The sequence below is a fragment of the Dendrobium catenatum genome, unplaced genomic scaffold, assembly GCF_001605985.2.
Source record: "Dendrobium catenatum unplaced genomic scaffold, ASM160598v2 fragScaff_scaffold_134, whole genome shotgun sequence".
In the NCBI taxonomy this organism is placed as follows: Eukaryota; Viridiplantae; Streptophyta; class Magnoliopsida; order Asparagales; family Orchidaceae; genus Dendrobium; species Dendrobium catenatum.
This window is the reverse complement of record NW_021318596.1, coordinates 1,190,587-1,211,764: the sequence shown is the minus strand read 5'-3', so window position 1 is coordinate 1,211,764 and position 21,178 is coordinate 1,190,587. Positions and strand designations below refer to the sequence as shown.

Genomic DNA, 21,178 nt, shown 5'->3' with positions numbered 1-21,178 from the left:
CAACTTTAAATGTCATTTTATGTATTGGTGCTCATATTCCTATGATGAACATGATAATTACCATACTTTGCATATGCATCATCAAATCTATCTTCCATTGACTTGAGCATAGTTTGTCAATCTAGCCTATATTTGATTGCTATGACTTAGGCCATGGGTAGATAACTTGAAATCTAATTTTCTAATAAAAGTGGCTTGTCTTTAAAACTTTAGGGAGAACTTTGATAATTTTTTTATCCCCTAGCATAAGAAGTCTGGTTTTATCTAGAATTTTGTTGATCCTATTAACAATGAAAAGCATGAATGTTTTTTGAAAGGTCCATCAAGCTTATAAACTCTTATGAATCTACCAAGTATGCTAACTCCAATGAGTTTAAAAGGCTACCCAACTCCAATGGATTTAGTTTTATATAATACTAGTGTTGACCACTTTGAGACTTGCTTATATTATCTCGCTTTATTTTAGGTTGTTCTGATTATCCAGATTTATCTTATTTTCAAGAGCATAAGTCATTTTCTTTATATAATTTATCTCTTAATGTTCAAACAACTTCCGTCTAACTGTTCTACCACATTCAACATGTTGCCCAATACATGACCCTTCGCTATAACATTTATGAGATTTTGCAATGAAATGAAAGCTATTGCTAAATTGTAATCACTGTTGTGATGAGCATGACTCCCATACTTTTAATGTATGCTATTGTGCACCACCTTTATTCTTAAAAATACGAATCAACGCATTCCTCTAATCATTTGGCATCTTTTTAGTCTTCAAAATCATATTGAAAAGTTTAATACAACAACAACAACATCAAGCCTTTATGAAATCTATTGCTAAATTGTAATCACTATTGCGATGAGCATGACTCCCATACTTTTAATGTATGCTATTGTGCACCACCTTTATTCTTAAAAATACGAATCAATGCATTCCTCTAATCATTTGGCATCTTTTTAGTCTTCAAAATCATATTGAAAAGTTTCATAAGCCGAGAATTTCCTTCATCTCCTAAACATTTCCACACCTATATTGGAATATCATCAGGTCCATCAACTTTCCCACACTTCATTTTCTTTAAAGCCTATCTAACTTGGGCTTTACTAATATGATGATAAAAGCAAAAATCTCTATTTATATTTAGGGTGCTAAGGCCTCCACTGTCAATTGTATTCTCACAATCTTTATTGAAAAGCTTATCAAAATATCTCATACACTTTTGTTGAATATACTTTTCTAATAAAAACATTTTTATCTTCATTCTTAATGCACTTCACTTAAACTAAATCCTTTCTTCTCATTTCTCTTTACTTGGCTAACTTATACATATATCTGTTGCCATACTTAGTATCTAACATATTATATAAATCATTACAATATAAATTATTTGCATAACATATTACTTTTTTAAACTTTACCAATTTTTTGAGCTTTTATATGTAAACTAATTTTTATAGTAAAACTTCTTATTTTTAATCCTTTTTAACATATTTTGAATTAACCACCAACTATTTTCATAATTATTTGATTTTCTTTCGATACTTAAAGCACATCTTTTACAATATTTTTAATATTACAAGTTACTTTTCTCACATAATATTAACTTTCGTATACGTAGTCAAAATATTAAGATCTCTTACTATCAAAATATTTTTGTTTGTGATATTTAAATATCCATCTAATCTTAAAATAATATTTTACTTTATTTTTTATATTTTGTCCCTTCATCTTAAATTCCAAAACTATTTAGTGATGCTTGGTGCATAAACTTTCACTTTGAATAATTTTATAATATTTGCAATATAAATTATCTATTTTTCTTATAAAAAAATTAATCTAAGTTTTACTATATCTATTATTATAAGTGATGATATGCTCTTCTTATTACTTAAAAAAGGTATTAGCAATTATAAAATTTTAAACTAGAGTAAAATTTAATATGACCCTACCACCTTTATTAATCACTTCAAACTCATAGCCGTCATAAGTACTTTTAAATTATTCTGCCACTTTATAAATATATCTATTTAAAACTCCAATAAAAATATAAAGTTTTTTAAAGATGTATCATTTGTATTAATTTCTTAAGTCATTCCAAATTTTTAATTTTGAAAACATATCTAAACATATTTAAGGAGCATAAACATTTATAATATTAATAATCTTAACATCAACATTAATCTTTAAATTTATAATTCTATCTCTAATTCTATTAATTTTAATAACATTATCCTTCAAACTCTTATATATAATCACATCTATGTCATTTCTAATATGATGCATACCTAAATATCAAATTTTAAATCATAAACTATCAATCTCCTTAGTCTTCTCTTTAACCCGTTTATTTTCATGAATACATAAAATATTAATGTTCTTATGAATCTTAATATCTATTAGTTATATTAATTTGCCCGTAAGATAACCAATATTCAAAGTTTCTATCATAATTCTAGTTTTATGGACTAGCTTCTTTGCTCATATCCATGATATAGGAACCCTAGCTTATTTAAAATTGCACCCGAGAGCCAGTGTAGCTACCCTTGTACACTGCTCAATGTATTCAGGTCATATAACATATCACTTCTATGAAACACCCTGGTATTAGCATAATATATTAAATGATCCATGCCAGAAATATTCAATAAGTTTTGCATTAGCTATCAACTATGTAAAGTAATCCTCCACTTTTCTCATCCGGAGCTTTAGACCTGACAACAATAGTTTTAACCAATAATAAGTCCTTACATGAATAATATAATATTATGATATTAATAAAAAGATTTACAAGCAAATGACATTCAATACAATTTGTGTTAATTAATAGGGGTTAAGCTCCATTCTACATTTTATTAGCACACTAGAAAACTAGTATTGGTAGGTTAACTAGTGGGGGTTTAGCTTATATAACATTTTAGAATGTTTAGCCCTAGCTTTTATTTTAACTTCAGGTGATATAAATATCACAAAACCCACTCAAGATTGTTTATAGACCGCTTTGGCATATCCGCTTTTACACCACTAGCATGCAAATCATCAACATGATTAAATCTCTTAACATGACTTGACCTGATAGCATTACTATATATTTTTAGTTAAACTTCTTATAAGCATATCCATTTCCCTTTGGTTGAGTCTACTAATAATACAATCATCTTTTTTATTATGCTTTTCACTCCTACCAATCATGCTCTTTTGATTAAGAATCTCCATAAATGACCATGCTATTTTATTATAGTATATTCATATTATAGTCATGCCTTTTTACTATACTACTCTTCCTCTCAATCATGCTCATTTGTTTGAGAATCTTCATAGCTTGGTCATATTCTTTTGATCCAATCGGTTCCTAGTTTAATTATGCTCTTTTTTATTATGTCATTATAATTTAATCATGCTCTTTTGATTGAATTTTTCTAATTTGGATATTTTTTTTGGACAAATTAATTTTTAATATAACCATGCTCTTTTGACTATGTCATTCTAATATAATCATACTTTTTTATAAGGACTCTCTAATTTACTCACACTCTTTTGGCCAAATTCATCCTCAGAGTAGTCATGCTCTTCTAACTACACCATTACAATCTAATCATGCCCTTGATCTCCTTATTTTGGTTATGCTTTTTTAACCAAATTAGTCTTTATTGTAGTCATGTTCTTTTGAATACACCTTTACAATTTGATCATACTCTTTTATTTGGGTCTTTTTAATTTAGTCAAACTCTTTAGGCCAAATTCATCTCCAATGTAGTTATGCTATTATGATATGTTCATGCTCTTTAGATTGAATCACCCTATAATTTTGATATAGTATTGAATATTGACACCCAAATGCTTTGGATGAAGCCTCACTAAAGCTCTTAAGGAATCACTAAATTTCCATTATAATTCTATTAATAAAACTCCATTAAATCTCATGTTTTATAACTAGAACCACAATGAGAAAATTCTCTTTATTTTATATCTTAAATAAATACATGTTTATAACCTTTATATTAAAAATTTTATCAAAATTAAATTCAATTTTAATGAAAATATCAAAATTGAAAATTTTATGGTATGTGTAAAATAAAAGCAACAATTGATTTTTACAAACCATCACATAATTCAAAGTTAAAATTGGTGAAACTATAAAGATAAAACTTTTATGATATGAACAAAATCCAAATTGAAAGAGTTTAAAAATAATTATTTAAAGTATTATTTGCTCAACCTATTAAATGAAAAGGGGAACATTTGAGTGCTACTTTTATTCATCTAACTAGGGAGAAATTATTCTATGCGGATATCGGACAGAGAGAATCGTCCAGATTTGCTGTTCTTTTACTGTCCTTTTTTGTGACGAGGAAGCAATGTTCTTAGGCCAGTGAAAGCCCCAGTCAACATAGCATGCAACTCACACCAACTTATATGGGCCAACACTTAAAGTTTTTACTGCTTATTAAGAGATTCAAACCAACGACCTAAGCTTTGTCCAGCTGGCTCTTCACCACCCGGACAAGCAGCGGTGGATTTTTACTGTCCTTTTACTATGCATTTGTAAAAGGACAATAAAAATGCACCAAATATTTAATATTTACTAACTATGTAGTTTTTCTACTAAATCAGGGAATAGTAATACCATAAATAAATATTCAAATGTGAGTTTTCGCTATCCAAGCATTTCAGACATAATCATTCAGCCTTTTCATTGACTAACCCCAAAATAAAAAGCAGCTAAAGCTCTAAATTAAAAATTTAAAATTTTACTAATTATTTTTTAAAATGTTTATGGTAGATTGGTAATTGAAAAGCCCGGCTCTACATGATGGTCCATCATATGCATTTCATCACATACATAAATATGAATCGTATCATCATCATCATCCAACATCGTTGTTATGGGATAGCTAGAAAACAAATCTGCAATATTTTTACCACTAAAGTTAGAAGAAAAAATCAGCACTAGGCACTAGCAGCGGCCACTGCAGCTGCCAGAGCTCTGCAGATGCCAGCGCCCAGCCATTTCTAGTCAAATTAAAAAAAAAAAAATCTTCTTTTTTAAAGATTCGCAAGTAATCTTCTATTCTTCTTTTAAACAATTGCAATTAATAAAGAAAAAAAATGGCAGAGGTTCTGCGCTCTGTCTCTCTCTTTCGCTCTTTCTCTCTCCACTGTGTTCTTCTTTTACTTATTTTATTTTATGCATTGGCTGGCCTGGCTTAGAGCGCTAAAGCTTTCTCCTTTCTCTCGGAAAATGAGCAGCGTGGGAGGTGAGAAGAGCCAGTTAGGGTTAGGATTGATGCTTGATTTTCTTTTGTTGCTTTGGTCTTCTTCCTCATCTTCTCCTCTGCTCTGATGTGGGAGGGCTTAGAGGGCTGGCTGAGTGGAAAGAGGGTTTCTTGAGCTTTCTAATTTGTGGTCTGCTCTCATCTGCTGGGTAAAGATTAGGGCTTTGGATAAGATGGCTACGGCGGGGAAAGATGGGAAATCTCAGCTGCATGAGCTGCAGCAAATTGATGCGGGGAAGTACGTGAGGTACACGCCGGAGCAGGTGGAGGCGCTTGAGAGGGTTTATATGGAGTGTCCGAAGCCGAGTTCATTAAGGAGGCAGCAACTCATCAGGGAGTGCCCTATACTCGCCAATATCGAGCCCAAGCAGATCAAGGTCTGGTTCCAGAATCGCAGGTAACGATAAAGATGGTTCTTTGATTATTTCCAATTCCAAGTCTGCGTCTGTTCATGCAATTGCATTCTTCATTTTCATTGAAGTTGTTTGGGATTTGAATGAAGTTCTTATTGTTCGGATTTGTTTTTATCTTTTTTTGGAGAAAATAATCAGGAACTTGCTTTGATAAATGATTAGTTAACTTAAATTTATCTCATTTTTATCTGATAGCAAGTGTAAATCTTGGATCTTTCTCGTCTGTGCACTTTTTTTTGCCGTTTATTGCTCTTCTTAACTAAGCCTGACTTGAAGATGTTTCTTTGTATACGAAGCCATGTGAAGGGTTTAGGCCTTTAAGCGTTTTTGTTCACGAAAAACACATTTCTGGCCTATATAACCAAAAAGAATTTTTTTTAGTGAAAAGATACTGGATCTTCTTCTGGTGTAAGCATCTTGTTTTTTTGAAGCCTTTGCTAATGATTTTTACAGCAATGAGAGCTTTTTCATAGGCAGCATTCTTCTCTGTCTACATTGTGGTAGATGAAGCTTTGAAGCAGCAATTTCACAATTTTTCTTCTGCGGTTCCTAAATAAGGCTTCGTTTGGGACGACTTTCTTACTGCTTCGCAAAACAGCTTTTTAGTATAAAAAAATTATTTTTTGTGAAAGAAAGCCGTCCCAAACGAAGCCGAAGAATCATGCCTTGTTTTTTTGTCAACTTCTTCTGGGAAAGGTTTGATTGTTAAGAGGTTTTTGGTATCTTATTTTCAGCAGGATTAGTCAATCAAATCGGCAGATTTCATTTGTGATGGAAGCCATTTAAAAGCCATTCATTTAGTTAGTCCCACCAAGCAGTTTTTTTTTTTAATTTTAAATCCAATTGTTTTGATCAATCTATTTTTTTGCCATGTTATTTGTTTAATTTAGAATCCATTCACTGGATTTAATGGATTTGAGAGTTTCTACCTCTCTCAAATTTTAAGCCCTGAAGCAAATGGCTAAATAGTTCATCATGATTTAACAATATTTAATAGCTGTCAGCCAAACAATTTTTTAGATTTTAATTCTCTCGAGATTTACCAAGTCCTACTTGTAGCGAAACTGCCCCTATGATTTCATTCCTTGTTTCCTTGAATTGATAAATTTTGGATGGAAGGAGTGATCTTTAATTGCCCTATCATTGTTCAAATAATGCCAGATTATGGGAAAAGAGAACTAACAATTGTTTCACTGCTTGAACTTTGCAACTAGATAACATATTAAGGAATTAATTATGACCAAATTATTCTATTGAATGATATGCTATATTTGCTTTGTTTTTTCGCTTTGATATTATACCAACATAAGCTAGCCTGCATTCTTTTTTTACAAGGCTTGAGGTATCTTTGATTTTCCAGAATATAAGCACTGAACTAACTTTTTTTGTTGCATGACATACTCGTTCTTTCTGTCTTTTGTAGGTGCCGTGAAAAGCAGAGAAAAGAAGCTTCTCGTCTTCAGACGGTTAATAGAAAGCTAACTGCTTTGAACAAGCTCTTAATGGAGGAGAATGATCGCTTGCAGAAGCAGGTGTCCCACTTAGTTTATGAGAATGGATACATGCGGCAACAGCTTCATGTTGTAAGTTAATTTTCTGGTGAAATCTTTACTCTCCAACGTGTTTGATATATCTAAAATGCATATTAGCTAAGGTTTTCTTTTTGTACACATTTTATTTACTGTATTGCCAGCACAGCTGCCTTTGGCATGCTCAGGAATCCAGAGTTCTTCATATTTTATGATGTTCTCTTTACTGCCCATCCTTGCAGCCATTTCTCTGTTCTTAATAACAGCTTTTTGCATGTTAATTCAGTCCTAGCGCTTCATCTAAGTTTCTGGTAGCTTTTGGTTGAAGCCTTGCCAAAAGAAAATAAGACAAGGGTTAAAGTTAGATTTTGTAATTAGTTGATATTGTTGCCATCAGAGAAAGACAAACCTCTTGCGGGAAGGAATAATAGTTAGTTTTTTAGAGTTGTCTTCTAACGCATTGAGTTTTGATTTGCATTTTGATTACATTATTGCTTGGCATTATCTTCAAGTTTTTTTCCCCACTAGTTTTTCTATGATACTCATTGATTTCTATTTTTGTTAATAGCTTCTTGCTTGCAACCTTCTTCCATCGAATGTTTCTCGATGCGTCATTTTCACTCTCTAACTTCATACTACCTCTGCCTTTGCCTCTTGATTGCTAGTTGGTTACTTAATGCTTTTCTCACTTCATTTTTAATCTTTGATTTTTTCTCTCCTGAACAAGTGCAAATTATAGTTATTGAAAGTATCCTTATATTTCTTGAAAATTATAATCTGATATGGCTTTTAGTTAAGCTAATTAAATGACTATGACTTGCTCATAACATATACATATATGATATATAATTCATGAATTCTCTAGTTTATAAAAGTCATTTTGCTGTGTATTAAAGTGAAAAAGAGCCCTTGTGTATACCATTGCATTTAGCACTTTGAAAATACTTAGTTGAAATCGCTGTAAACTCTCCGTCAATTAACAAAAAATTTTCTTCTAAAAGAATAATGGTTACTACTACAGAGCTGTCTTTTAATGCCTTAAGCTTTTTTTTTTTTTCCCATATGTTGTTCTGTGGCTTAAAGCCCTTCCACGAAAAGATAACACTTGAATTCCATTACCCATTTTGAGTCAAATACTAGTTGTTGCATTTGTAGCTTACAACTAGAAGAATTTCTCCAAAGGTTTATTATATTCCTAGTATTTATTAGAAGATTTTATATTGTTTTGTTCCCTTATTTGTCATTATGAAGATGGTCACATGTAATGACTCCAAAGATCAAACTCTGCATTTCATCTCCTCTGTGTTCATCTTTATTTTTTATCTTCTGTTTTTAGTAGAGAGTGGAGTTTAATTTTTTGAACAAATCCAATGTGTTTGGTAATCACTGCTGTTTCTGTCCATGTATGTTCTACTGTTTCATTGATCACAACATCTATATCCAGGCATCTGCAGCAACTACAGACAATAGCTGCGAGTCTGTAGTTACAAGTGGTCAGCACCAACAGCAGCACAACGCCAAATTGCAGCATTTTCAAAGGGATGCTAACAACCCAGCAGGGTAATTATTGTTTATATTTCCCCCCCTCAATGAGTCTTACTGTTCATTTTTCTGACATGTGGATTTCCATGTAATATTGGATTGTTCTTTTATCCTTTTGTTTTCAGTCTACTCGCTATAGCTGAGGAGACTTTGTCAGAGTTCCTCTCAAAGGCAACTGGAACTTCTGTCGAATGGGTTCAAATGGTTGGAATGAAGGTAATTCCATGGCTGAACTTGCTATTGATGATTTTGATGTAGTTTATGGTTGTAAGTGGCATTATAATCTCATTTCTTTGACATGTAATATGTAGCCTGGTCCGGATTCTATTGGAATCATCGCTGTTTCACACAATTGCAGTGGAGTGGCAGCACGAGCTTGCGGTCTTGTGAGCTTAGAGCCCACAAAGGTAGACCAACTTTACGAATACATTTCTGTTCATGCCGCGTATGTATTAATATCTTATTGATAACATCTTTCATTAATTTAGGTTGCAGAGATTCTTAAAGCTCGTTCATCTTGGTATCGTGATTGCCGGTGCCTAAATGTTGCGACACTAATCCCTGCTGGAAATGGAGGGAATATTGAGCTGATATATATGCAGGTCTGTGCATCTAATATTGATTATTAGATTGTTCTGTCAAGGGTATTTATTGTAACTCATAAGCTTTCAACAACAGACCTATGCACCTACAACCCTAGCAGCAGCTCGGGACTTTTGGACCCTCCGATACACCACGGGTCTTGAAGATGGGAGTCTTGTGGTAAATTAACTCTCACCATTGTCATAATTCCATCTTTATTACGTGTATTTTGTTCTTTTCCTCTCTATGCAACAAAATTTTATGTCATTCTTGGTCTTTGTAGATCTGTGAGAGGTCATTGACTTCTTCAACAGGCGGCCCTCCTGGACCGCCTGCTCCAAACTTTGTTAGAGCAGAAATGCTTTCTAGCGGGTATCTTATTAGACCATGTGAAGGTGGTGGCTCAATGATTCATATTGTTGATCATGTTGATTTGGATGTAGGTTTTTCTATGATTTTAATTGCTTTTCGAGGAAGTTCTAGGTGAAGCATATTAATTTGCTCATCTTATTATGTAGGCAAAGAGTGTGCCTGAGGTTCTAAGGCCTCTGTATGAATCACCAAAGATAGTGGCACATAAGATGACCATTGCTGTATGTTTGATCTCTTGCTGTTATAAGTACCAATTTCCCTCTCAGTTTTGAAGATAATGACTATCCTTTTTTTTATTTATTTTATGCAATACATGGTTTAGGCATTGCGGCATTTGAGGCAGATTGCACATGAGACAAGTGGAGAAGTTGTTTATAGTGGTGGTCGTCAACCTGCTGTATTAAGGACTTTTAGTCAGAGGTTAAGCAGGTAAAATTTTCCGTTCGAACTATATTAATTGCTTTTCGTTTTGATTTAATTAACTCAAAGGTAATACAAATGGAGTACAGAGGTTTTAATGATGCTATAAATGGATTCTTGGATGATGGGTGGTCCTTGATGAGTGGTGATGGTGGGGATGATGTGACCATAACTGTTAATTCTTCACCGAGTAAACTTCTGGGTTCTGTGAATTCATCCCCTCTCTTTGCCTTTGGTGGTGGTATTCTGTGTGCAAAGGCTTCCATGTTGCTCCAGGTTCGCTTCTTTGTTTTCTTTTTGATATAATTTGATCATAAGCAGTTACAAGACTTTAAATTTGGCATAAAAGTATGTTGTAACATCCTTAGATTTAGAACTAGTTGTACTTGATTCATGATGGAAAAAAGAAATAGTCATTGTCGATAACTCACGCTTCTATTTACATTTATCCTTGGATAGATAAGTCTTTTATCTACAAAAGTTTTGTTAGGATTCAATAAGTGTAATGGGTTATTATTTTGAGTTATGGGTATAATAATATTTAATAGATAGTAAAGATGTTTTATAAGTCCTTTTAAGATTATAAATACTCTCTTTTGAGGGTATTAGGAGGAATGAATAAAATGAACTCCCCTTGTTATTGAGTCTTCTTCTTCCTCCCACCTCAAGACTTCATTTTTTGGAGTTTTCATTGAGCCTAAATTTATGTTTATTATTGTTTATTATTTTGATCCTCTAGATTAGTAACAATTTGATGCTCTTGTTAAGATCTCCTTCCTCTTTCGACTAAACCATTTCCTGCTCGAGCTCCTTCTCTAGTTACCATTTTGTTGAGATCTACAATTCCATCTTTTATATAGTCTAGATTGTGTGCATCATTGAATTTGTGTTAGACCTCTTCAGGAGGGACCAGTCCAGAAGGGACATGCCAAATTCTGTACCAAGCGGACTCCTGGTTTGCCCACCCTTGGGATGGGGCCCATTGCTTAATGAAGAGAGAGGAGGGCAGTTTAGGAGGGAAATTCAATTTGAGGATTGTTTAGGATTTTTTACTAATTTGGTTTGATAAATAGGATTCTTTATCCTAGGGTTATGTTATGTTTTGACTGAATTTAGTTTGTTCTAGGTTGTGAGGGCTATAGCCGGCGGCTAGGGATTTGGGAGAGCTGTATCTTTCTCTCCCATTGAAGATCTATTGTTTCCTGTCATTTTCTTTCATATTTTCCACAATAAAAAGATTTGTGGTGTGTTCCTCTTCCTAATTTTTTTTTGTGGTTCGCTGATTTGGTTGAAGTTCTACTTCTTGTCAATTTGCTGAGCTTGTGGCAAGGACTGAAATTGCAAATTTGTTGCTCACACACTCATGTTAAGCCCACTCTTGCAGCACCCCTTTATCGCAACATGCTTTGGATGCACAGGCTTATGGGTTGATCTTGCTTGATGGTTCTTGATTCATTTTTATATTCTACACATCTCATATCAGTCTTCAACCCATTGTGCTTAATCTCTTCCCTCTATAACATATAATGTCCTTGACATCGGTTGCCTCCCACTTATATATTCATGCTCCATACATAGGCTGCATCCATCCCACAGAACATTGTGGTAGATTTTTTGAAACCATGGATCTCCACAAGTTTTATCGTCTCCATCTCTTTTTTAGACATCATTTGACTTGATCTTGTTGACCTCATTTTTATATGAGGTCGATTTCTCTGAACTCATCCATAGTGCATAGGTCTTCCTAGCCTAGTATAGACACTTCCCCTCCTTAGGATGTAGTTTAGATAATCTAACCTATGACGATGAGGTGTTTAACCCGGGGAAGCCTAATCTTCTTAAAACGTATATATTTTAAATTCTATGATGCACCGACACGAACACGGCGACACGGACACAGGACACGACAATTTTTAAAAATATAGGACACGGGTACGGCGTGGACACGGCATAATATTTTTTAATATAATATATAATAATTTTTAAAAATATAGGACACGGTTTCTTTTGAACCTTCACCTAATCCACCCCTGCCAGTAGCATAACAACATATCCCAATAATAAAACAACATGAATACAACAATATACCAGTCTGCCGGGGGTCCAAGGGGGCGCTGCCCCTGGCGGGGTTCGACCTGCAATAATTTTGAAGTTCTGCTTATTTTTAATTTTTGTAAGTTATTTGTATGGGAAGATACCGAGTGGTACCGAGCATGTACCTAGCAGTACCGAGCATATACGTAGCAATACCGAGCATGTACCTAGCGGTACTGAGCGGTACCGAGCATGTACCTAGCAGTACCGAGCATGTACTGAGCGGTACCGAGCATGTACTGAGCAATACCGAGCATGTACTGACCAGTACCGAGCATGTATTGAGCAATACCGAGCATGTACTGAGCAATACCGAGCATGTACTTAGCGATATACCTCATTTAATAACTGGATACGCGTGTCCGACACGCGTGTCCGATTTTAATTTTAATTTTTTTAATTGCGACACTCCAATGCCGTGTCGGACACGTGTCCATGCCGTGTCCGACGTGTGTCCGTGTCTGACACTGCATACCCTAAGTGCCGTGTCGGTGCATCATAGATTTTAATCCTTTTTCAAAAAAAAAAATTCAAGCGTTCATGATTTGTGGCATTTCAATTAGCATGCATTGCGTTAGAAATAATTTAAAAATAAAAATTACATTAGTTTTAGAAGCATACTACCATTCATAAGTATAGGGCTACTTAGAATTTTCTCTAGATGTCGACTCTTATTTTCAAAAACTTAAACAACATCTTACCCATCTTTCATAAGACCAGACACATTGTTTCTAAGTTTGTCAATGGTTTGGTGTTGCATTTGAACTCTAAAAGTGCTTGTTTGAGCTCCATATGTTATTCAACTAGACATATACACAGCCTTTCCTGCTCCTGTAGTCCAACAACCACAGTATTAACCCATGTGCATCCAATAAAATTTTCAATTGCAATTTGTGTACATGATGAATGGCTAGCACTTGCTCTTGTTTCTTGCGTGTTTTAATTGGAATCTAAGTATTTTATCTTGCTCCATCGTTAGATTTTATATTGCCTTCTTTTTTTTTTATATAGAAGATACTTAATGCCTGAACTATATGATTACATTGACATTGATGTAGTTACACGACATGTAGGAGTTAAGGGATGTGTGACTAGAGGTGCAACCGAGTCAAGCCGGCTCGCGAGCCGGCTCGAGCTCGACTCGATAACAAGCCCGCCGAGCCCGGCTCTCGACGAGCCGAGCTTATCGAGCTCGCGAGTCGAGCTCGAACACAATTTCGAGCTCGATAGCTTATCGAGCTCGAGCTTGAACAACCGGTTGATCGACTCGACAGCTCCTCGAGCTGCTTGTTTCGCCAGCGGGAAAAATGAAATTGCGGCGGGAATATGAAATCAGTTCCTCGACTAGCGAGCTTGACGACGCAGAAGCTGGCGGCAAGGCACTCAACTCACGACTTGGAAGCGGATGCGGACGCTGGCGCCGGAAGCGGACGTCGACGCCGGCAGCGAATGCGAATGTTGGCGACGGACGCAACATTGACTCTAAACGCAGACGCAAGCGGCGAGGAGCGGAGCTGGTGGCGACGCGGAAGGCAGAACTGTCGAAGACGCAGCATTGGCGACGAGCAGCTAGCGACGAGTGACGACGCGGAACTGGTGACGAAGCGGCATTGGCGACGACACAGAACTGGAGACGACGCGGGCATGTCCGAGCTCGAACTGCTGCTCGAGAGCTCGACGAGCTTTTTTTTACTCTGTTGAGTCGAGATCGAGCTCGACTTTTGAGCTCGACTCAAGTTCGAGCTTGACATTTTTCAGACGAGCTCGGCTCGAACAACCGCTGACTCGAGCTCGACTCGACTCGTTTGCACCCCTATGTGTGACCACCACCTTGATTATCACAATCAAATTTTTTAAAATAAGTTTGGCTCGATAATTGCCCACCACATGCAGATTCACCAAAATTAATGCTTGCATTTCATGACTAGACAATTTTGCACGGATATCTTATGTGGTTTTGCCCTTTTATGTTATGTGATTTGACCTTTAGGGCCAAGTAGATTTTAAATGGTCTCTTAATGTTAAGATCAATAACGGTAGTGGGTTATTAGATTGAGTTGATGGGTTTCAAAATTTATGGGTCTATAATGGGTATCATAGTATAAAAGAGGCAGTGAAGGTGTCTTATGAGTCCTTATAAAATTATAAATATACTTATTCTAGGCTATTAGGAGGAATGAATGAAATGAATTCCTCTCCTTATAGAATTATCTTCTTCATTCTACCTCAATCCTACATTTTGGAGTTACCATTGAGCTTGAAATCGCCATTTATCTTGTTAATCATACCCCATATTTCTATTATGAAGAAAATCACAAGAAAGAAAAAGAGAGTTAAGAAAACTGAATTACATCACATTTTATTTTGCGATGTAATCCCTAGGAGAATTTTCTATTGTCCTTTGCTTATTTAGAAAAATGTGTTGGGAGAAATATCAAACTTTTATGCATAAAGGCCTATTTGAATCTTAAATGATAAAACACAAATTAATGACAACATCACAAAGGCATTAAGATTTATGTAGTTTGCTTGAATCTAGCTTTCTTCCATAGGAGGGATCGAATCCACCTTAGAGAAGCCACTTAAGTGTATAAATAACATGGGCACAAAAAAGATACAACAACAACATCAAGCCATTATCCCATCATTTGGGTTCGACTATATGAATTATTTCTCTCCATTGTGTCAAACAAAAAAAAAGAGAAAATAACTTGACAAAGATAATGAAAAACAAATTATATCAATAAAAAATTACCCCCTTCAAATGTTACTCAAAATGATAATACCGTTACACACCTTAGAATTGAAGTGAAAATTTTTTACTGAGCTTTTGTTTCATCAAGATTTGTCTTCTGGTTTCACTCCAAAAAAATACCCCTCCAAGAAGTCTTTACTCCTTGAAATCAACTCTTCTGCCAAAGGAATTAACCTACAGCCAAAAGCTGTCTTACGGGTATTTTTAGAGATATAATGAGTTGATTTCAAATCAAAATCTGATTCAACTTTGACTTGATTTTGTGCTAAATAGCAAATTATCTTAATGAATTTCATGATTTTACCTGATTATTTATTATCATCAAAACTAATCTCATATTTTTAATTGTGCAGCTTTAAATCAATCCTAATACTATGTTTTCATGCTTTTTGACTACAGAATGTTCCGTCTGCCTTACTCGTTCGTTTTTTGAGGGAACACCGTTCAGAGTGGGCCGACTATGGAGCCGATGCATATTCTACGGCATCACTGAGAGCCAGCTCTTATCCCATCCTTGGCGTGAGAGCTAGTGGAAGTTTTCATGGTGGTCAGGTTATTTTGCCCCTTGCACAAACTGTGGAAAATGAAGAGGTAATTGAGGCTCTTTTGTAAGTACAGACAGCCCTCATCACCATTTTTTATTGGGCATCAAAGTGTCTTACTCGAAATTGAATTCCAGTTCTTGGAGGTGATTAGACTAGAAGGCCATGGTTTTAGCCAGGATGATGTAGCTAGGGACATGTATCTATTGCAGGTATGTTTCATTGATAATTGCAATATTATTTTGATTTGATGTTGAATCTATGCCTTGATTTTATTGCACTTATCTTCCTAATTGTGCAGCTATGCAGTGGAGTTGATGAAAATGCTGTTGGTGCATGTTCTCAACTTGTGTTTGCACCAATTGATGAATCTTTTGCTGATGATGCCCCTTTACTTCCTTCTGGTTTTCGTGTGATCCCCCTGGAATCTAAAACAGTTGAGTGACTCCATTAACCTTAACTTTGTTATAACCTTCCAAATATCTTCGCCATGTTTAAGTTTCTTTTTTTTTTTCCTTTTTCTTATTAAAATTGGTTCATCATTAGCTTCATTCGCCTTATTCCAACTATTTACTTTTTGGGGTTATGAATCCTCATTCTTTTTTCATTTTTTGTGAGTGATGCTCGAGTTATTTAACTTGTTCTATGCATCTTCATATTGCAATATCATTGTTAAATTTTGAATTTTTTGGTTCTATTTTGGTTGCAAAAAATTAGTGTTTGTTGCATTCATTTTTTGCAAGTAAATGATTAAAATAGTCCATAGTCTTTTGTGGTGTCCATTTAGCCTTTAGATGGTTTGGTCACATAAAACGGCAGCCTTCCGATGACCCTGTTAGGAAAGTAGAGGTATTAGATTTGACTTATGTTAAGAAAGGTAGAGGTAGACCTAAAAAGAATTGGTTAGAAAATATTAGAAATGATCTTTCTGTATTAGATTTAAACGAGAATTTGACTTTTAATCGAACACAATGGAGAAAAAAGGATTCATGTAGCCGACCTCACATAGTGGGACAAAGGCTTGATGTTGTTGTTGTTGTTGTTGAGTTCGGCATTTAGACTCACTAAATTTGAATTAATTTAGTTCGATTATCAACTTTGGTTTTGTTTTTTTGGATGAAAATAGATGAAGTTAAGATTTTAATGATAGAATTTTGAAGTTTTTAGGGAGAGTTTCCTCAGTCGAGCTAGTAGTATGTGATGAGATTGGCCAACAATTTTTAAAATGCCATACAGTAAAAGCTTTTCCTCTCAACTGATTTTTGTTTAAAGAAACAACAAAATAGATGATAGGGACAAATTTGGTTTTAGATTTGATGAATTTAGATTCTAATTTAAGCACTCGAATAAATTTGAGACAAATAGAAATGCTTAATAAATTTAGAAATCATTTTGATCACTTACTCAGTTTGTTCTATAGCTTTTGATGAGATCAAACTATTATCATTTCATTGCAGGAGGTGCATGCGGCTGCTCGAACCCTTGACCTTGCATCTGCATTAGAAGTTGGCTCAGGTGGTGCGACGCATCCAGCTACAGAGGGAGCCTCAAATATGTCTAATCTAAGATCTGTCTTGACTATAGCATTCCAGTTCACTTATGAAAATCATTTCCGCGAAAATATGGCTGCCATGGCTCGACAATATGTGCGCAGTGTTGTCGCTTCTGTGCAAAGGGTTGCCATGGCGATCTCTCCTTCCCGTATTGGTTCTCTTGGGTCAAAGCATTTGACAGGGTCCCCCGAGGGGCTCACTTTGGCACGGTGGATTTCTCGCAGTTACAAGTAAGGATATTTCTCTTTTTTTTTTTCATTTTGTATTATGAACTTGATAAAGTTGCTAAGTACTAGCAGGCTTGGACAACAAACTAGTAAGGTGCATCATAATGGTTTAATTGCCAGTTTATATGAATTCTAGTCAGTGAAATGTTGAATCTTCATTAATTGCACGCCTGATAAGAGATTTTAGATTTCTTGGGAGCCATGATTGTTGAGCTATGTTGCACCGATACTCCTATTTATGTAGGCACGTATCCGATACACCGATACATGGATACGCCTTTGATACATGTCGGATATGGCAAAGCCGTATCCAATTAAAATACTATTTAATTTCAAAAGGACATGTGTATCCAATACGCGCGTCCATTGAAAAATAAAAAAATCCAAAAAAAGGACCCTATGTATTTACTTCCGCGGATGCGAGTGATGTTCTCTCATTTCCGAGATGGATTTGAGTCTCTTGATGATACGGGAATATTAGAAATTACTAATCTTTCATTTTATGAGCCTGAATTAGAAGCTATGACATTTATTGAAGACGATATAAAAGTTCAAAGACAAGTCACTAAAGAAGCTAATCATATCATTCTTTCTATTGAATAGTTAAAACTTCATGTGCTAAACAATTTATGTTTATGCTTTTTATTGTTGTACTAGACATTTAATGCTTTTATTTTGATATTATGAGTTACAATGCTACAAATGATGTTGCTTTCATTTTTTTTTTTATAATTTGAAATATTATTCTTTGATTGCTTTCTTAATTTTTATGTATGATTTATAAATTATAAAGCTGTGTCTGCGCCGCACCCGTATCTTGCATTTTTAAGAATTGACGTGTCTTGTATCTGTATTGTGTCGTATCTGTGTCGCCATATCCGTATTGGTGCAACATAGGTGTCGAGTTGTGTCATTAACAATTAGACTCATAGGGTGTTGTGGATTTACCGCACCTCTGAGGCTGTGACCTGCTAAGTATTTAGCTATAGATCCTTGATTGTACCTTCTCTATCAGGTCGGACTTTGTGAATAAATTGTTGCTCTAAATGGTCTTATGTCATTAGATAACTTTCCTATTTGGACTCTGAAAGTCACATCTTCAACAACTAATTTGCTAGCATTTTTCACTGAAACCTCAATTGTTTACTGGCCTTGCAATTTTCATATGTAGGTTTCATACTGGTGCTGATCTCTTCCGTTCTGAGCCAGATGATGAACCCCAAGCAGGCGATTCATTATTGAAACTCCTGTGGCATTATCCTGATGCAATCATGTGCTGTACTGTAAAGGTAACAATTATTTTTCACCCATTACCTTCTGCTATTTATGTTCTTTCAAGCTAATATCTAATATCATGTCAACTTTGCAGTCCTCTCCAGTGTTCACATTTGCAAATCAAGCAGGTCTCGACATGCTCGAAACTACGCTCATCGCCCTTCAGGACATAACCCTCGAGAAGATTCTCGACGACAACGGCCGCAAGGTTTTCTGCACCGAATTCTCTAAAATCATGCAGCAGGTAAAAGAAATGTGAACATAGACTGTTTTAGATGTCATTGCCATGGCAAATTATTACGTGCGGAGGAAAATCCGGACGTGTCACGTCACCCCGACCCCGATGCATCCGGGTGGCGTGGCATATCCGGATTCGCCTCCGGATGGTCCTGACACCGCACGTAATAATTTGCCCATTGCCACAGTACTGCTAAAGATATCGCATTTAATACATATTTTCAGGGATTTGCATATCTACCTGGCGGTGTATGTCTGTCAAGCATGGGAAGACCTGCATCCTACGATCAGGTCATTGTGTGGAAGGTCATAGACGAAGAGGACACACATCATTGCTTAGCCTTCATGTTCCTAAACTGGTCATTTGTGTAAGAAACCCATTACCCTACTACATAAACCCAGCAAAATCCCTTATATGTTTGCTTGTTGCAACTCAGGTAGTAATTGGTTTGCTGCTTTGCCTACATTTTGATGAACTGGACTTCCTTGCAAGGGCCCCTACCCTACACTACTAATACAGTAATACATAAGGCCTGCAAGGAAGTACCATAAACATTATTATCACTTGCATGTGGACTTGTTGAAACTAGATTGCTACAGATGTTATGTATCAATGGTTTGATGGCTTGTGGCTTGTGATGTTATGATCTTGTGAAATGATATTTTTATATGGCTGATCCATCTTTTCTCCTCATTGTCTCAATTTTTTAGTGAATACTGATAGATTCTTTAATTATCTAATATAGGGTCAAATCAAGCACTCTCATGTGCTAATAACAGTTTAATAAAATATTGAACAACAAATCTAGGATTGTTCATGAGAGAAGCATAATGCTACCTTAAGCTTGCTATTTAAGGTTGTAATACTATATTCTGCATTGTTAATTAAATCCCATCTTTTAAAATATTTGTAATTAATTTGGGGGATTAGCATACATATCACTAAATTTTATTTATTTATATCTAAGATTTAAAATTTTATATTTGTTTATATAATATTTAAGTATTTTCATAATATAATAATATATGATGAAAATATGTAGTTAATTTTAAATAAATTTATATTAGTAATATATTTTTATGTAATTTTAAAATATTTTATGTAAATTTTTCTAAGAACTTTTTTTAGAAAAAAATGAATTTTATAATACATAAATATTTTAAATTTATTATATGTAGAAAAGAGGATGAAACCCGGAATTTACAAGAAGTACCTTATTGGTCTAATGTGGATTTCTCATTATTATTGGATGCATCAATATTTAAATGTGTATTCTGAATTATTCAAAAATATTTCTCATTGCTTGTGTTAAGAAAAGTTGATGTAGAATTAAAAATATTTGATTATGAAGTATTAAAAAGGATTTTAATTTATTAAATATAGGGTCAAATCAAGCACTCTAATTTACATATTATTCATGTAATTGATGTCATATAGTGAGATAAAGATTTGATGTTGATGGTGTTATAAGAATATTGCACATCCCTTGTAGTAGCTAATTTATTTTTTCGCAAAGTTTTTTTTTTTTTTAATTATATGTAAATTAGAGTATCTCATCACAAGGAGAGGGCAAAATGGACTCTTTTTAGAGAGAGCAATATAGGAGCGATGAGATACCACGTGTGCATGCATGGGGTGGCAATATAGTTTTCATCTAAAATTTTAATATGGTAGGAATTTCAAGGCACAATTAGTCATTGAATATGAACATGGACTTTCTCTTCTTGAGTGCATAAGCTTTAGAGGTTAGCATCATTCCTTGCAACATGAACAATTTTAAAAGTTGGCTTAAATTTGTCTAAAATTGATCTAAACTGTCTTCATAAGTTCCATTCACGCTCAAAGAAGCACCAAAATTGAGCATAAAATGTCAAAAAATAACTCTTGAAACTCCTAAAATATTAAAAAAAATCTAAAATAGCGACTAAAATGATTTCGGACAACTATATGATTTCTTCTTGTTATGTAGATTTTTTAGCGTTTAATGAATTAAGGGAGACTAATGAACTCATCTTATCATACTAATATGTTCATTTTAATTTCTTAATCACTAATTAATACCTAATAAAAATATCATTTAATTTAATTACTTATTGCCAAAGACTAATTAGAATGCCTTATAGCTGTATTTCATAGTAAAAATTAATTATTGTAATTGATTCCTAACCAAAAAAATCAATAATTTGACTAATAAATCTAATACTAACTGATCTAAATATTGGCATTGATTATTATTTTCAATTAATGAACGTTATTCTATGTAATATAATTATTTATTTTAACTATTACTTAAGATATTACTAGATACTAAATTAAGTAGCTAAATCACTGTTCAATTAATCATTTAATTAGTCTAATTTAA

At 34.4% G+C, this 21,178-nt stretch overlaps 1 protein-coding gene across 2 annotated transcripts; it reads left to right on the top strand.

The window, feature by feature from the left end:
* Positions 1 to 5,064: 5,064 nt before the first annotated feature.
* LOC110111404 (homeobox-leucine zipper protein HOX32) lies at positions 5,065 to 19,506 on the top strand. 2 transcript variants are annotated; one of them, XM_020843265.2, is made up of 19 exons: positions 5,065 to 5,256; positions 5,430 to 5,671; positions 7,111 to 7,270; positions 8,661 to 8,776; positions 8,884 to 8,974; positions 9,070 to 9,165; positions 9,247 to 9,360; positions 9,437 to 9,520; positions 9,624 to 9,779; positions 9,859 to 9,933; positions 10,035 to 10,141; positions 10,222 to 10,408; positions 15,381 to 15,572; positions 15,661 to 15,735; positions 15,825 to 15,959; positions 16,981 to 17,306; positions 18,475 to 18,592; positions 18,673 to 18,822; positions 19,041 to 19,506. In XM_020843265.2, exons 2-19 carry the CDS (start codon positions 5,448 to 5,450, stop codon positions 19,185 to 19,187), a joined length of 2,553 nt encoding a protein of 850 aa, XP_020698924.1. In that variant the 5' UTR covers positions 5,065 to 5,256; positions 5,430 to 5,447; the 3' UTR covers positions 19,188 to 19,506. The 2 variants fall into 2 exon arrangements, with proteins under 2 accessions (XP_020698924.1, XP_020698923.1); XM_020843264.2 differs by having other exon boundaries at positions 5,065 to 5,671.
* Positions 19,507 to 21,178: the final 1,672 nt, after the last annotated feature.

What these genes read in the sequence shown, in the direction of transcription:
- LOC110111404 (XM_020843265.2), top strand. Translation starts at nt 5,448, where the DNA reads ATGGCTACGGCGGGGAAAGATGGGAAATCTCAGCTGCATGAGCTGCAG. An exon ending in TGCGGCAACAGCTTCATGTT is followed by an intron (nt 7,271 to 8,660) that starts GTAAGTTAATTT and finishes ATCTATATCCAG; the next exon opens with GCATCTGCAGCAACTACAGA. An exon ending in AAACTGTGGAAAATGAAGAG is followed by an intron (nt 15,573 to 15,660) that starts GTAATTGAGGCT and finishes ATTGAATTCCAG; the next exon opens with TTCTTGGAGGTGATTAGACT.